Genomic DNA, 17,142 nt, shown 5'->3' with positions numbered 1-17,142 from the left:
ATTTGGGGGTTCATAGTTGGAGAGGGGTCTCTATTCATAGGAGTGGGTAGAAAGATCCTTAAATTTGACGTCTAGGAAGGCTGCTTAGTGCCTCAACTGGCCCACCATGACCTTGGACAAATAGTCTGGGCCTTGATGTTGACATCTGTAAGGCCCGGTGAAAATTGTGCCTACCTCTGGAGCTTGCTGGGCACCTGTACAGAGAGTAGAAAGCTGACATCCATCAAGCACCTTCTCTGAATGGCCATGGGGATGGTCTGACCTGGGAGGGGGTCTAGGACTGGCACTCGTTCCAACCCCAGGCCAGGTGCAGAGCCCCAGGTACCTTCCATGCTGGTGTGCGTCAGCCACTTCTTTCTAGTCAATTCAGTTCGGCAAGCTTCTCGGATTCTCCCTGTCTGGTGTGGGGAGAGATGCCTGCTCTGAGAAAGCAAGACCTAGACACTTCCTGCCCTGAGGCAGAGGGAGAAAGGAACCCAGAGGGGTGGAAGGATTGCCCGCATGGGGGCTTTTGAGCTGGGTTTTGAAGGATGAATAGTTCACCAGGAGACACAAGGCTTGGAGGAGGATTCTATTCTCAGACCAGTGGAGAAGCAAATGCCACCCCCTTCCCACATCCCTTGAGTTTATTCTCAAATATCCACATTAGCTCACATCCATGGCTGGGTCAGTTTGGGGGTGGGGATTAGAGGAGGATTTCTTCCATTAAACATCATTTTCAGTGCTGGATGTGGAGGACAGAAGTGTCTAGAGCAAGGAGCCCAGTTTGAAAGCTGGTCCATGCAGGTATGACAGTCCTCCCACCCAAGGCTCAGAGAGCTGACTAAAAGTAGCTGCCTTGGTATTAGTCAGCTACTACTAAGGAACAAACCAACCCAACCATTTTATTTGTTGATTCTGTGGGTTAGTAAGCTCAGACTGGGCTCAGCTGGGTGGTTCTTCTGCTGGTCTCTCCTGGGGTCATTCATGCAGTGGCAGGCAGGGCTTGCTGGGATGAGCTGGGACAGGCCAACCTCATTCCCACATGCTGTTTGTCAGGGGAGCCTCTCAAGGCATGAGGTCTGTCCTCCTGTCCTGCCTGGGCGTGTCACCTGGCAATGTCAGGGTTCCAAAAGAGCAAGCTGCAAAGTCTCTTGAGGCCAGAGCTTGGAACTCCCACCAGTTCCCTTCCACTACATTCCACTGGTCAGAGCAAGTCAGGAGGCCAAGTCCAGATGCAGAAGTGTGGGGTATTAATAGGCTCCGGTTTTTGATGAGAGAAACTGCAAAGTCACATCACACACAGGGACTAGAGGGATTGGGCATCTTTGCAAAGAACCTACTACACTTGAGAAAGCAAGGAGGCTTCCTACAGCAAGATATATTGTGACTGGGTTTTGAAGGCAAAGTAAGAGTTTTCCAGACTGCAATGAGTGAAGCCCCATCAGTGGAACCATGTGTCACTTGTTTGACTGATTTGCTGCTGGAAGTTGGTGGGATGCTGAGCCTTGGGGAGGTGGTCAGGGCGCCTGGCAGAGCTCAGGCAAAGCCCCCACCCCCGATGCCCCCACTGTCAGCCTTGACCTCCTCCTCCCCTCTCTCTCTACAGATGGCGCGGCCAATCCAGGTGAAGCCGGCGGACAGCGAAAGCCGCGGAGGTAGTTGTCATCTCTCCGTGGCCACCAGGCTGGGGGGTGGCAGAAGAATGGGGGACAGAAGGGAGTCCCCGATCAGAAGGCTGTAGCAGTCACCTCTCTGCTCACACACCTCATGGTGGTGGGAGAGGCAGAGTCCCCTGGCTAGGGTAGGGGCAGGAGAGCCGGGGGGGGGGGCTGTGTCCCTTCTTCCACACCACAGTGCCACAGGCCCAGGAGTGGAGGAGTTGTGGGGGGGATTTGGCTAGGTCCAGCTGCTTGCCCCTAGAGCTTAAAATGCCCCACTCCCTGTAGGGTGCAATATTGGGGGTCTTCTGATGCAGAGGGGCTGGGATCCCTGAAGGGACCCCTCAGGGGGATTGCTTTCAGTGTGTGTGTGTGCGCACGCGCGTGCATGTTTGTGAGCATGCATACCTTGCACACCTGTGTACAGATGTGTGTAAGCACGTGCACACGTGCATGTGTGTTTCTGTGGCTTATGCGGTGGGGCTGCCTGCTGGCCTGTGTGCATGTCTGCGTGCCTGGCCTGTGTGTGGGCGTGTGTGTGCGAGCCTGTGTGCTTGACTGTTCCAGGCTGGGGGTGTGGGTATGCGGGCTGGAGGCCTGGCATCTGCATAGGTCTGGACCGTGTTGGGGATGTGACCATGGGGGTATGCTCGGCTGTCCCTAGTGGCATCCAAGCTAGCCATTCTTGGAGATTTTCCTACCCCCTCCCCATTTCAGGTGGCCGGGGGGCTAAGGGGGAGCAGCCAGCCTTGGGGGTGGTGTGTGGGGCAGGGCTGTTAGGACATCTGTGTATATGTAGGAGCCTGGTACAGCCCATCTGGGCTGGGACCTGTTTTCACACTCTCAAAACGGGCTGCTAGTGTAGGTCAGGGATTGGGATGGGGGTTGGGGGGTCCTGCATGTCTCTGTCTCTTCTCTTCTCTCTCTCACTCTTAATAATTCTTCCTCTTCTTCTTCTCCTCCTCCTCCTTCTGTCTCTATCTCTCTGTCTCACCTTCTTTCTCCATATCACTCCATACCTTTCTCTCTCATCTTTTTCTCTCCTTCCGTGTCTCTGATTCTCTCTCTACTCTTTATGTGTCTCTCTTTGTCTCTTACTGTCTCTCTCTGACTGTCTCTGTCTCTTTGTTTCTCCCTGTCTCTCTTTCTCTCTCACATGTCTCTTTCCCTGACTCTCAGTCTCTCTGCTTCTATGCCCCTCTCTTCCATCCCCATGAGTGACAGCTGCCAGAGAACAGGTTTCCATAGTAACCCAGCTCACCATCCCTGGGAGATGAAGCTGCCATGTTCCTGATTGCAGGGGAACAGCCCAGTTACCAGAGGGAGCAGGACTCTTGTGCCTCCAGCCAGGCCTCCAGCCAGACCCCCACCCACCAGACGGGGGCTCCAGGCTTTGGGCAACTGGTCCTGTGCGCACACGTGCCCTCGCTCATTCAACAGACTTTGACTGCCTGGCCCCTCTTGAGGATGCAGGGGCCATCAGCGCTCCCCCCCGACTGGGAAATCTAGATGGCAGACAGACAGACAGGGACCCAGGCCAGGCAAGGCAGTTCTTACGCTAGTACTATGTGTGAGTTCTCCGAGGGCGAGGAGAGAGACCATCTTTGGCCGGAGGGTGGGAGCAGTGAAGCGGTGGCCCTGCGGGGTTGAAGGGAGGGCATTCAGGAGAGGGGCACTGCGTGAGCAGAGGCTTGGAGATGAGCCGTGCACGGCACGTGGGAGGATGGAGAGGCCCAGAGCAGGGAAGCGCGTGGCTGTGTCCTCCCCCACGTCCAGGCAGAGCAGGGGCCAGCAGTGCTCCCCCCACGCCCTGCTGCCTCCATTCTGTTGGAGGGACCGAGAAATTCCCGGAGGCCTGGACTCGGCTGAGGGGGTGTCTCCGCCCACAGGAGACCGGAAGCTGTTTGTGGGGATGCTGAATAAGCAGCAGTCGGAGGAGGACGTGCTGCGGCTGTTCCAGCCCTTTGGGGTCATCGACGAATGCACCGTGCTGCGCGGGCCTGACGGCAGCAGCAAAGGTGACCGGCCGGGGGCGGGACTGGCCCGGGGGCGGAGCCGGGCGCGTGGGGGGATGGGCCTAGTCTGGGCCCTGGGGGGGCGGGGTTGGCTCCTGGGGGCGGGGCCGGGCTCTTGAGAAGGTGGGGTTGGCTTCTGGGACGGGGCGGGGCACGTGGGAGGAAGGGTTTGGCTTCTGGGGGCGGGGCCGGGCTCTTGAGGAGGTGGGGTTGGCTTCTGGGACGGGGCGGGGCACGTGGGAGGAAGGGTTTGGCTTCTGGGGGCGGGGCCGGGCTCTTGAGAAGGTGGGGGTTGGCTTCTGGGACGGGGCGGGGCACGGGAGAAGGCAAGTCTGGCTCCTGGGGGAGGGGCCTGGCACGTGGGAGGGCGGGTTTGGCTTCTGGGGGCGGGGCCAGGCTCCTGAGAAGGTGGGGTTGGCCTCTGGGGCGGGCCGGGGCATGTGGAAGGGCGGGTTTGGCTCTTGAGAAAGCCAGGTTGGCTTCGGGGTCGGGCGGGGCCTGTGGGAGGACGGCTTTGGCTCCTGGGGGCGGGGCCAGGCACGTGAGAAGGCAAGACTGGCTCCTGGGGGAGGGGCCTGGCACGTGGGAGGGCGGGGTTGGCTCTTGGGGCGGGGCCATGCCCTTGAGAAGGCGGGACTAGCTTCTGGGGCGGGATAGGGTACGTGGGTGGGCGGGGTTTGGCTCCTGGGGGCGGGGCTGGGTACTTGAGAAGGCGGAGGTTGGCTCTTGGGGGGCGGGGCCGGTCACGTGGGAGGCTGGGGTTTGTTCCTGGGGGCGGGGGCTGGGTGGGCGGAGACTGTAGGGTCCCACCTGGTCCTGCCTGCGCGCCGTCTGTGCCCACCTGACTCTGTGGGACAGTTTCCTGTGGACTGCCTGATCCTGGCTGAACATCTAGGAGAGACTTTAACGGTCCACGGCGACCTGTTTCCCTATCTGCCCACGTGACTGGTTGTGACTGCAGATGAGCATCACTCCACCTGCGGCTCTTAGTCTCTGACTTTCTGCCTGAGTGTCTAAATGATTATTTCTGTTTGGGTCTTCATGCGTCTGGTGGTCTTTGTCTGTCTACCTGATTCTACCTTTTTTGGGTTCATCTATCAGGCACCAACTCTTGCCCTGCCTGTCTCTGGCCCTCAAAACGTTTTATCTTCTAGGACAGAATATATCCCATGGTCCCTATTTGCTTGGCTCTCCCTCTCTTTAAATTATTTTTATTTTTCATTTTTTAAATGTTTTTTAAAGTTTATTTATTTATCATCTCTACACCGAATGTGGGGCTCAAACTCACAACCCCAAGATCAAGAGTCACGTGCTCTACCGATTGAGCCAGCCAGGCGCCCCTCTTTTTTTTTAATTGATTTTAATTGATATCAACACTTTAAAATTCGCCTTTTGAAAGCGTGCAGTGAAGTGCTTTATGTTCAAACAATTGTGCAACCATTGCCACTCTCTAATCCAGAACATTCCATCGCCCTACCCTACCCCCAGTCTTCCGTAGTACTCTGCCTGTCTGGAACTATGTCTAGTAGTCTCTCCTTATGATTGTGTGTCTGAATTCGCCTGTGTCTGGTGGTCCCTGGCTGCCTGATTTCTGATTTCTTCCTGTGTGACCAGCCAGCTGGGTCTGACCTGTCTGGTATGTATGTATGTATGTATGTATTTATATATTTATTTATTTTTTATCCCCATCTCTCCAACTCTGGTCACATGGGCCTATCTGTCTGGGTCTGAATGTATCTGTGCCTGAGTGTGCCCACAGGGCCGTATCTCAGCGCCTGTGTCTGAACGTTTGTCACCTTCTCTCTGCATATCTGATTACAACTCGATCTCACGGTGTCAGTGGCTGGCGGTGTTCTCTAAGCCTGTGCCCTTCACTAGTTCCAGCGAGCAGGACCTGCCCCGCCGACTGCACACCGCCTCTCGGTGTCTGTCGAACCATGCGAGCCACAAACAGCTGTGGAGCTGTGGCTTTCTGAGTGAAGGGGTGGCCACCTGGCTGACGTCATAGTCTGCGGCGACCGTGCGCTTGTCTTATTGCCTGATCCCTTGTTGTCCAGCTGTCTGTCTGAACAAATTACTGGCTATCTCTCTGTTCTGACTGTCTGACCAGCCATCCAGGGCAACCAGTCCCCTCTCCTGTGGCACCTGTCCACCCAGAAAGACCCCGTCGCCCCTCACGCATTCTCCTTCTCTTGCGGCAGGCTGTGCCTTTGTGAAGTTCTCCTCCCACACCGAGGCCCAGGCGGCCATCCATGCCCTGCACGGCAGCCAGACCATGCCGGTGAGTAGGGCCCATCCCGGGGCCATGGTGCTGGGCGAGCGGAAGGGGGAAGGGGACAGGGACGAAACTTCTCCCTACTGGTCCCTCCATCCCGTAGCCTCAGGCTGTTCATCAGCAAGGCACAGGTGGAGAGAGAGGTGCAGTCTCTGATGGTGGTGTGGGTACGTGTGCGCATGGGAGTGTGCGATTGTGCATGTGTGGAGCATATGAGTGTGTGGGCATGCACGGATGTGAGTGTGCACGGATGTCCTGCCGGTGTGTGGCGACATGTGTGTGTCTGTGTCTGTGTGTGTTTAAGAGAGAATATGTAAGTGAGTGCTTGTGGGTGTGGTCGTCAGTAGGTGATCGGTAATGTGCACAGGAGGTGTGTGTGTGTGTGAGAATATGTACGGGTGTGTGTGTGCTGAATGGGTGTGTGTGAGTGGATTGTGCGGTATGCATGTAGGTGTGTGCGCATGTGTGTTTATACGTGTGTGTGCTGAGCGCGTGTGTCTGTGGGTCTGTGTGGCTGATGTGGGGGGAACGAGCACGTTGTGCATCTGTGGGTATATGTGAGGGCAAGTGTGTGAGTGTGTGTGGAGGGGTGAGCATGTGTGTGAATGTGCATGTATGTGACTGCATGTGCACATGCGTGATTGTGTGCCTCTGTATTGTGCGAATGCATGTGTGCAACTATATGTGATATGCATGGCGAGTGTAAATGTCTGTGAGTGTGTGTTTGTGTGTGTGCAGATGTGCGTGAGCGTGCATAGTGAGTCTGCATGTGGATGTGAGTGTGAGCATGCATACTGTGTGTACGTGTGTGAGTGTATGAGCATGTGGGGGGGTGTGTGAGCGAGCCTGGTGAGTGTGTGTGTGACTGTGTATGAACGTGTGTGTGCCTAAATGTGCACGTGTGTGAACATGTATAAGAGTATGTGTGCATGTGTGTGTGAGCGTACAAGCGGGTGTCCTAGAGGGGCGGGGCCTGAGGGGTGGTTTGGCTTTGTGGAGGCCAGCAGGGGAACGTGGGGCGTGAGGTATGACAACAAGGATGGGGGTGGGGGCGTGTAGCCCCAGAGGAGCAGGGGGGATGGCTGGAGGGGCTGCAGCTGATGGCCGAGGAGCACGGGATTCCTAGGGCAATGAGGAGCCATGGAAGGTTTTGACAGGGCAGGGAAGGGGCCAGGTCAGTTGGAAATGTCCCCTGGGCCAGAGTGGGGATGGGCAGGGGGCAGGCTTGGAGCGGTGAGAGGCTGGGGAGGACCAGCCAGGCACTGGGAGTAGCCCTGCCCTCTAGAAGGAGTTGCTAGGAGCCATGTCGCTGTCCATAAGTGTCCGAATCTGCCACAGGGAAGACAGGCCTTAGAGAACCAACTCTCCTCTCCGCTGTTCTCAAAAAGGAGTGTGAGGAGCAGGGCAGCCTCAGAGCCTCCTGTCCCTTGCACTCTGGGCTCTGGGGCCTCAGTTTTAGTCCCTGGAGTGGCAGGATTCGGCCCACCATGAGGTCAGGCTTTCTCATGCACACAGCTGACCAGTGATGGGCTGCATCAGGGAGTGAGCTCTCCAGCAAAGGGGGCATGTCCCCTCTCTGATGGTTGGAGTCTCAGCCGTTCTCAGGCGTGAGTGACAGTTATAGGGTCCTCCACTTGGGTCCCCGTTGGTTCTCCCCGCCAGTTGGACTCTCCATTTTTGAGAGTGTGGCTGATAGTCAGGGTCCCCTACTGTGCCCCAGACGCGACCCCCTGGGCCCGGACGCCCCACCTGTGCCCACAGGCGGCTGCACGGTCAAGTGCGAGACCCAGGATGCTAATCTGTGAGCTGTTCTCGCTGTGACGTGCGTGTCCTGCAGCTACAGGCGCACGGGCAGGACCGGCAGCTGCTGACATCTACGGTGCTCCCCACGAGGGCCAGAGCTGGCGCGGTTCCAGGAACCCCAAAGTCCTGGCTACCTCCTTCCTTTCCCTCCTTGCTTGCCACTGCCCACTGTAGGGTGCCTCCTCCAGCCTGGTGGTCAAGTTTGCCGACACCGACAAGGAGCGAACACTGCGGCGCATGCAGCAGATGGTGGGCCAGCTGGGCATCCTGACACCATCCCTCACCCTGCCCTTCAGCCCCTACAGTGCCTACGCCCAGGCTGTGAGTGACCCCAGCAGTTGCACTTCTGTCTCCAGCGGGGCTCCCAACACCACTCTGGGGGTCCCGCTCAGTCTCTCTCTCCATCCATGCTCTGTTGGGGGTTCTGCCTCTCTGCTCATCTTCTGTATCTTGCCCAATCTCTCTGACTCACGGTCCTATCCTGGTCATGGTTGAGTCCCCAAATCCAGGCTGATTCCTGAACCCCCACCCCCAGCTGAGCCCCCAACCATGAACTGAGCCCCAGGCCCAAGTTGAACCCTAACTCTGGACTGACACGACCCCATGCTTAGCCCCTGAATCTAGGCTGGGTCTCAAACCCAAAAGGAGCCTCTGAATCGAGACTCCAAACTGAGACCCAACCCTGGCTGAGTTCAATGTTGGCTGATCCCTGATCCCAAACCAAGTCCAAATTCCTGCCTTAGCCCTCATCTCAAGCCTGAGTCCCGACCCTAGACTGAGCCTTGATCCCATGCTGAGCCCCAATTTCTAACTGAGCCCTGACCGCAGCCTGAGCCAAGATAGCCAGTCTGACCCCCTCCCCTCCCAAGTTACTTGAGTACCAGGCCTCCTCCCATGAGTCATGACCTCAGGGTAGCTGTCACCACTATTGTGCACGCTGACTCCCTTTCCACCCCCAGCTCATGCAGCAGCAGACAACGGTCCTGTCCACGTCGGGCAGCTACCTGAGCCCTGGCGTGGCCTTCTCACCCTGTCACATCCAGCAGATTGGCGCCGTCAGCCTTAACGGGCTGCCTGCCACGCCCATCGCCCCTGCCTCTGGTGAGAGTCCGCCAGGGGCCTAAGGATGGGTGGGCAGGGCAGGGCAGGGCCAGGGCCGGGCTCAGGCTCCCCATGGTGCTCCTCCATTCTGCAGGACTGCACTCACCCCCCCTGCTTGGCACCACTGCTGTGCCCGGACTTGTGGCTCCCATCACCAATGGCTTCGCGGGTGTCGTGCCCTTCCCTGGGGGGCACCCCGCCCTAGAGACTGTGTATGCCAATGGCCTTGTGCCCTACCCAGGTAACTGGAGTGGTCCCCTGGGATCTGGGGAGGGGGCGGGGAGGGTGTCTCTGGGGCAAGCATGAGTCCTTATGCCATGGTCCCTGGGAAACAGAGGGAGTCTCAACGGAACAGACGTGAGCTGTGGGCACAGAGAAAGGGCTGTAGCAGGGTGGTTAAAACATGGGAACTTTATATCCAGATATTTCTGGGTTCAAATTCCAGTTCGGTGGTCCCGGATGGTCTCTGTGAGTCTCTGGGCCTCAGTTTCTTCACCTGGGAAATAGGGCAGATGACATCAGTCATCTCAGGAGGTTGCACTGACAATGAAATTAGCGTGTCAAATGCTTAACACATCGCCTGTACCAAGAACAGCACCATCAATCTTAATTATTAATCGTCACTATTTAGGAAGATATCAGTACCCATATTCATTCATGCATCCATCCATTCAGTATTAGCCATGCACCGAATTAGGCTGGGCCCTACCTTTGGGAAGCAGAGGTCCCACCTTTCCTGACCCTACACCACAGTCCCCCGGCAAGCCTCCTCCGACACCTTGCTTAGGTGAAGTCATCTGCATTTCCACCATCGAGGAGAATTTATTTTTATTTTGAAATGATTGGAACTCACGGGGAGTTTCAAAAATAGTACGGAGAGGTCCCGGTCCCTCCAACCCAGCCCCCCCCCCCATGCTAACAGTTTACATAACCCGAGCACATTGTCGAAACCAGGAAGCTAACATTGGTACAATACGATGAACTCAACAGGAGTTGGACACCTTATTCAGACTGCACCACTTTCTGTGTGCACTCGTGTGTGTGTGTGGGGGGTCTGTGCTATGTTATCACAGGTATAGTAGATTTGTGTAACCACCACCAAAATCAAGACACAGAACTGCTCCATCTCCATGGGGTGATTCGTTCATGTGACCCCTTTATGGTAACCCCCCACACACACACACACTCATCCTCTAGTAACCTCTCTCCATTCGAGCAGAATCTTTTGGCTGAAATTTCCCCCTGAAGCACCAGCTCTAGTGGTCTGGACAACCTCTCCCCTCCCCTTACCTCCTCCCCTGGGAGCCATTGGGAGGTCACAGCCACATGGGGGTTCCACGGGGTGTCTGATGAGTGAGGCTTGGAGTGGGAGAGAAGGAAACGGATGGGTGTGGAGGGTGATCAGGAGCAGAGGCCTGAAGTCCTGGAGAATCCAGAGAATAAAGGGGAAGAGCGAGGGGGTCCGGATGGGGACAGAGAGATGGGGGTGATGGTTAAGCCTCTCTGGAGTCCTGTTCGACTTCTGCCATTTCCTATCTGAGTGGCCCTGTGCCAGTTGCTTCACCTCTCTGAACCTCAGTTTTCCTGCCTGTAAAATGGGGACCATACCTGTAAAAAGTTTATGCAGAGGTGAAGCTGGGGCGGATGTTTGTTGCTCTCCTTCTGGGTCCTTAGTATCGGGGGTGGATGGAAGATCTGCTGCCCCCGTCCCACTCAGCCCCTCCGTCTGCTCCGCAGCTCAGAGCCCGACCGTAGCCGAGACCCTCCATCCCGCCTTCTCCGGAGTCCAGCAGTACACAGGTACGGGGGCAGTCAGGCCCAGTCTCGGGCGTGGCCCCGCCCCCTTGGCCCCGGCTTTCTTCCTGTCTAGCCCCTCCCCCTTAGCCACAACCCGCTTCTGGCCCCGCCTCTCAAGGGCCGCCCTTTCGTTTGGCCTTCCCTCTTGCACCTAGCCACGCCTCCTACTTCTGGCCCTGGCCCAATCCCAGGTTTTGGCCACACACCTCCCCGCCCCTTGCAGCGTCTGGTCCCGCCCCTCATATCCTGCCCCGCCCTCAGCCATGGCCCTGCCCCTCAAGCTCTGGCCCCACCCACCCTGATCTTGTGTGGCCTTGGCCCCTCCTTCAGGCCCGCTCTTGGTTGTGGCCACGCCCCCTCCTGATGCCAGGCATTGACCCCACCCCCTCGTGGCTCTGCCCCACTCTTCCCTTGCCTTGGCCCCGCCCCTAGGCCCGCCCTCCGCCGCGGGCACGCCCCGCCTCCCTCCCAAGACCGCCGTGGCCCCGCCCCCGCCCGCCCCGGGCCGCCCACCGGCCTCACACCCGCCTCCGCCCTGTGTCTCGCTCCCGGTCTCCGCAGCCATGTACCCCACCGCGGCCATCACGCCCATCGCGCACAGCGTCCCCCAGCCGCCGCCCCTCCTGCAGCAGCAGCAGCGAGAAGGTGAGGGGGCCGCGACCTCCCCCGGGCGCCAGCCCCGCCCTCTGACCGCCCCCTCCACCTCCAGGACCCCTGGCCTGGCCTGGCGCGCGGCCTCGGGGAACCGCGGCTACGAGCGCGGCCGGCTGGCCGGACAGACCTGGGTTCGAGTTCTGGCGCGGCCCCTGGGTGTTCTGGGGGAACTGAATCACCCTCTCTGAGCCTCGGCTCCCTCCTCTGGAAAGTGGGAACCGTAGGACTAGCCGTGACCCCACCACCCCCAGCCGCCCTCTCCAGGACTGGACGATTCTCTGAATTTTTGGAAAGGACGCTCGTCTTGAGGTCGGGCGGGGGGCGGTACGAGGTATCTCGGGGAAACTGAGGCCTCGCCAGTAAAGTGGAAAGAGGGAGGAGTTAGAGCCTGGAGTCCGACAGCCGGGATTCAGATCCACCCAGTTCTGACTGTGACATCATAAGGAAAGCTTCACTTCACTGCCCTGTGCCTCAGTTTCCTCTTCTGTAACAGGAGCGACCATCTGGGTCAAGAGGCCTTACTAAGAAGGAGGCAGGGCCGTTCCTGACACACAGTGCAGCTCAGCACCCAGGAAGGCCCTTTCCCTTGTACATCCAGCTAGTGGGGGTGGGGGAGAGGTGACCAACTCGCCCCATGGCCAGGGGAGCTCCGCAGTTGGCCTGGCCTGCAGACCGAGTTCTTTGGGGCTCTGCCCCACTTCTCCCTTGCCCTTGGCCCTTGGAAGGGGGCACTGCCAGGATACAGGAGCTGAGCTTTGGAGGCGAGCCCTAGGCTGAGAGGTCCCCAGCTCTGCCAACCAGCTGCTACCCCGTTCTCCGTCAGATTTTATATCTCCAGGGGGCTCTGTGGTTAAAGTCACAGACAGAACAGGCATGAGGACTTGGCAGCTCCAATGTGACTTTCAGTGACCTCCCAGGACCCCCGGGACCCCCCACCCAGGGCGGGCCAGTGCAAGCTTCAGAGAGGGTCCAGCTGCCTCGGGTCACTGTTTTGTGGATGGCTCGGACCTGGGTGTCTCTCTCCCCGGGCCCTGCTCCACCTTCCCTCCACCTGGGCTGAGGGGGTAAAAGCTAGTGCAGAGGCGGTCAGCGCTGCTGTAACTCACGACCAGCGCTCTGGAGAGTGCCCACAGCATGCAGAACCATCTGCAAGACTCCTGCTTGCACCGTTCCAAACCTCTGTCCGTGACATGTCAAAGCAAAACTAAAGATGGAGCCCTAATAGAAATGGTAGCACAGTGTTATGCACGTGAGCAGGTTAAAAAAATACGCTCGGTGTGGCATTTTGTCCTGGCAAAGAGCTCAGGTTTGCACGTGGAGGTGGCATTGGTGGGAAGGGTTGCAGCCACGGGCTGCTGCGAAGTGGCGGCAAGAGGCTTGTCTGAAGTCAGGCGGGGTGTCGTAACCCCGGGCGGATGGGGATGCGTGTGGCTCACGACACACCTGGGGAGCTGAGGGAGTGGTAGGCGTTGCCGCTGTGTGTTCTCCTGAGGTCCGACTCAGCTGGGTGCGGCCTTCTGCATCCACCCCGTGTTTCCTGGAGATGAGGTAGCGCACAAGCACACCTAACATTTGTGTTGCGGTCAAGACTGCGCGGTCCGAGTCAACCACGATGATCGCCTTGGGCCACACTTGCATTTTAAAAACAAGCGTTCGTAGAGCTGTGGACCTAATCAGGAAGGTGAGGGTTGGATGTCAGTGGGACACTGGACAAAATCCAATCTTGGATTTTGTATTTCCTGGGGTGGAGAATACTCATTTCCAGGCCGAAGGGGATTCTTGGTGGTTGGGGGGGTTCCCCGCGTTTTGTGGGGGCATGGGAGAAGGTCATCTGTTGGTTTGGGATTAGGGGCAGGTTTGGAGACTGTTCATGGCTTCAGATAAGAAGGTTTTTAAATTTGATTGTTATTTATAGATTTTACATTACTCGTGCATTGGGGATTATTTGGGGAGGGGATGGTTTTGAGAGTTAGCTGTGCTTTTAAAAAAGTATTTCTGGTTGGTATAGTATATCATTTTAAAATTCCCAGGTGGGGGCGGGGATCGCCTGGCTGGCTCAGTCAGTAGAGGACATGACTCTCGATCTCAGGGTCGTGAGTTGGAGTGCCACGTTGGGCATGGACCTTACTTAAAAATAAGTAAAAATATAATAAATTTACCAGGGGGTTTGGGGGCTAATTTTTTTTTGTCTTACTTGATTTTATTTTTATGTCATGTGGGTTTTGAAAATTATTCAAGGTTTGGAGGATTATCCATGGTTTTGAAAACTAGATATTTGGGGTTTGGGACCAGGGAATGACTTGTCTTACTTTATTCTGTGATCATCGGACTTGTAAAACATGAACATTTTATTTTAAAACCAGCCTTAGATTTACGGAATTAGTGCAAAGATAGAGCAGAGTGTCCGCATACCCCACATACAATTCATCTGATGTCGTAAATGGTCTGGAGTTTCCGGTGTAGGGATTTTTCAGGGGTTTCCGGTTGTCTGGGATTTGGGGATTATCCAGGTTCTGGCATTGAGGGATTTGTCTCAGTTTTGCGGGGAGGGACCATCTGAATTTTGTAAATTATCTGGGACCTGAGGATCATCAGAGGTTCCCACCTGAGTGTGGGATTAGACAGGCGAGGGTAAGCGCACCCTGCCTCCCTTCCCCGCCTTTCCACGCCCCTGCTTCCTGGTGTCACGGGCACCCTCCCCCAACAGCTGGAGATGCCAGAGGTGGGCTCCAGTCCCGCGCCCCTCCCCCGGGGGGGTCCGCCTCCTCTCCTTGGGGGCTTTATGTCTTTCTCTCCCCCACCTGCAGGTCCCGAAGGCTGTAACCTGTTTATCTACCACCTCCCCCAGGAGTTTGGAGACACGGAGCTGACGCAGATGTTCCTGCCCTTCGGCAATATCATCTCCTCCAAGGTGTTTATGGATCGGGCCACCAACCAGAGCAAATGTTTTGGTGAGTACCTGGAGTACCTGCTGCAGGCACCCCTTCCTGCTTGCCAGCCCCGTCCCCGACTCCGCCCCCAAGGAACAGGGGTGTGGGAGGGTGTGGTCAGCCATGAGACAGGTGTGGTCCAAAGAATAACATTTAGAAGTTAGAATGAGCACTTATTAAGCACCTACTGTGTGCCAGGCACCATGCTGGGTGCTGGTACAGAGCAGTGAAGGAAGCCAACAAAATTCCTGCCTTTCAAAGCTCGCAGTTTTGCTGCACTGCCCAACAGAATTTTCTCCACCTGCAGAGATGTTCTCTGCCGTCTGAGTCATCAGCCACACGTGGCCGCCAGGCACCTCAAGTGTGGCAGTTCAACCACAGAACCGAAGGTGTAGTTTTCACAAATCTAAATATAAATTACCACCTGTGGCCAGCGACCAGGGAGTCAAAAAGCACAGGTTTACGGGTAGGAGGTGAGAATAAACAAGGCAGGACATAGGCCAGGGGGTTATAAATGGCATGAAGAACACCATCACCATCTACTCCTAAGGACATAGAAGCTGGTATGCAGGAGGTGATGTTTCAGCTGAGACCCAAATAATGAGATTTCCCAGCCCCAGGACGTCGGGGTACAGGGTTCTGGGCAGAGGGAGCATCACATGCAAAGATCCTGGGGCAGAACGAGGCCTGGTGTGTTGGAGGGCCAACCACCCTTCACTCGCTGGAGCAGAGCGAGTGAAGGGGAGAGAGGGAGGAGGGGAGGGCAGGGAAGGGACAGGGCAGGGAGGGGATGGGGCAGGGAGGGGACGGGGCAGGTCGTGCGGGGCCTTGGACACCTCCAAGTCCACACAGCAGCAAAGAGGCAGAACCTAGACGAGAACCAGTCTGTTTGACTCTAAAATGTGGACTCTTAATCCCACCCTGTTGTATTCAAAAGGCCAACCATTGCCTATTTAGTAAGCACCTCCTGTATACACTCAATATCCACCCATGAAATACAAGAATTTAGTGAGGGAGGACGAGAGGCACAGAGTGGTCAAATAGCACACTTGAGGTCACACCAGTAAGGGTCTCTGCCCGTGCCCAGGCCCCTCCTCAGCATCCTGCTTGCAGGACAAAGAAGGCAATGCATGGAGGACAACCCTCAATACCTCTCAACAGTGAGGAGTCCTATGCCTTCTCTGAGCCTCAGTTTCCTGATCAGTATGGTGGGGGGCAGGTGTTAGGGAAGATGCTAGATGTGAAGATGTCCCCCCCCAGCTCCACATTCCCCCATAGCTCCCCAGTGGGCCCCTGCAAGACCGTTCAACCCTGCCCCGCCATCTCTCCACCTGACCCTCCACCCGGCCTCTCACACAGAGCTCAGGGATCCCCGCCTCAAATGCTTGTGCATGCAGGCCCTTGCCCCAGAGGGCCCCTGACCCCTGTGGCCTCCACACCATCCCGGGAAGCCTGTGAAGACCAAGAAGTGAGGGGCAGGAGTAGGGCAGGGTGGCCTGGGGTGGCAGGTGGAGGGATTGGGGCTGATGGAAGCTTGAGGAGCACCAGGCTAGGATGTTTCTGATTGCCTGGTGGGAGGAGGGGAGATGGGGGTAGGGAGACAGAGAGAGACAAAGAGAGACAGAGGTAGAGAAAGAGATAAAAGGCAGAGATTGGAAGAGGACAAGAAGGACAGAGAGAAGAGACACAAGGACACTCACACAGAGACAGAGAGTCTGATTCACAGTCAAGATCCCAGATGGATAGCAGTTAGCATCCAGGGTCCGGAAGGAGGCAGGCAGCCAGGATGGGGAGGGAGGGAGAATGTGGCCCTCCCAGGACCCCCAGAGGCCTCACCTGTCCCCTCCACCTGTGGGAAGTCTCAGCAGAGCAGACCCCAGGTAAGGAGCAAGCACCCCGTCCCCAGAGGCATGCAAGTCCAGAGGGTGTCAGAACCAGGCCCCGGGCTGCTGTGTGTGCTCTGGCGCGCCCTCCTAACTCCCTGGGCCCATCTGCCCCTGCGAGCGCACACCCCCCGCCCCCAGGACCCCGCGAGCCGGGAAGCCGGGGCCGCAGCACTGGAGGACGCGGAGGACGCCCACGTTGCCCACCATCGCGGGTCCACCCCGGTCTCCGCAGGCTTCGTGAGCTTTGACAACCCGGCCAGCGCGCAGACGGCCATCCAGGCCATGAACGGCTTTCAGATCGGCATGAAGAGGCTCAAAGTGCAGCTGAAGCGGCCCAAAGACCCGGGACACCCCTACTGACCGCGCCCACAGCCGCCCGGAGGCTGCGGGCTTGGCCCAGGTGAGCCGCCAGGCGGCCCCACCCACACCCCGCCCCCACCCCGTCTTGGCCAAACACCCCCTCATTCTCCAAACCCTCCCCAGCCCCGGGGGATGCTGCTGGAGGCCACGAGGAGCCCCCAGGTTGGGTTGGTGAGGACAGAGCTAGACTAGAGTCACCCCCCACTCCCCTTTCGGTCAGGGCTGGGACAGAGGGTGTAACCAGGGTCCAGGGGTGGTTGGGGAATCCTTTCAGAAGAAGGCTTTGAAGGATGAAGAGAAGTTCTCCTGAGAGGCCAGGTTTGGTCTGGGGTGGGGTGGGCTGTGGGGAGGGGCTTCTGTCCTATCCTATGAATCTCACAGCTGGGCCCCTGTCATAGCTCCTTATTTGGTGTAATTCATGCTCAGTGGACTGGTGAGAAAGCGAAATGTTTGCCCTGCTCACCAGCATGCCCCCCCCCCCAAAAGATACCCCCAAACACATCCCAAGAGTGTATTTTGCCATCAGAGAGAACAACTTTATCGACAACTAAACACCTTCTTCGGGGAATGAACAGTGAGCCTAAGGGGCCAGTGGGGAAACGTAACTGACCGCAAACCTTGACGAGCCTCATCTGTGGAATGGGTTCGTGAAAGTCGCCTCCCGAGAGGCAGCAGGGAGGA

The 17,142-nt window shown here is 57.3% G+C and overlaps 1 protein-coding gene across 15 annotated transcripts in view; it reads left to right on the top strand.

Annotated features, from left to right (window-relative positions):
* Window positions 1-16,461, top strand: part of CELF5 (CUGBP Elav-like family member 5) — a 47,115-nt gene extending 30,654 nt beyond the window's left edge. Inside the window, exons 3-13 of one of the 15 annotated variants that reach the window (XM_034997478.1) lie at window positions 1,589-1,643; window positions 2,186-2,190; window positions 3,511-3,658; window positions 5,857-5,936; window positions 7,908-8,054; window positions 8,693-8,834; window positions 8,929-9,075; window positions 10,572-10,634; window positions 11,193-11,276; window positions 14,093-14,176; window positions 16,334-16,461. In XM_034997478.1, the coding sequence (XP_034853369.1) occupies window positions 1,589-1,643; window positions 2,186-2,190; window positions 3,511-3,658; window positions 5,857-5,936; window positions 7,908-8,054; window positions 8,693-8,834; window positions 8,929-9,075; window positions 10,572-10,634; window positions 11,193-11,276; window positions 14,093-14,176; window positions 16,334-16,461 (1,083 nt within the window). Of the gene's footprint in view, window positions 1-1,588; window positions 1,644-2,185; window positions 2,191-3,510; window positions 3,659-5,856; window positions 5,937-7,907; window positions 8,055-8,692; window positions 8,835-8,928; window positions 9,076-10,571; window positions 10,656-11,192; window positions 11,277-14,092; window positions 14,237-16,333 lie in introns of all 15 variants that reach the window. The other 14 variants (XM_034997477.1, XM_034997473.1, XM_034997482.1 and 11 more) reach the window with 14 other exon arrangements.
* Window positions 16,462-17,142: the final 681 nt, after the last annotated feature.

This window comes from Mirounga leonina, unplaced genomic scaffold (genome assembly GCF_011800145.1).
Source record: "Mirounga leonina isolate KUSES-001 unplaced genomic scaffold, KU_Mleo_1.0 Mir_94, whole genome shotgun sequence".
NCBI classification, from domain to species: Eukaryota; Metazoa; Chordata; class Mammalia; order Carnivora; family Phocidae; genus Mirounga; species Mirounga leonina.
The sequence above is the reverse complement of the archived record's forward strand: the minus strand, read 5'-3'. Positions and strand labels throughout refer to the sequence as shown.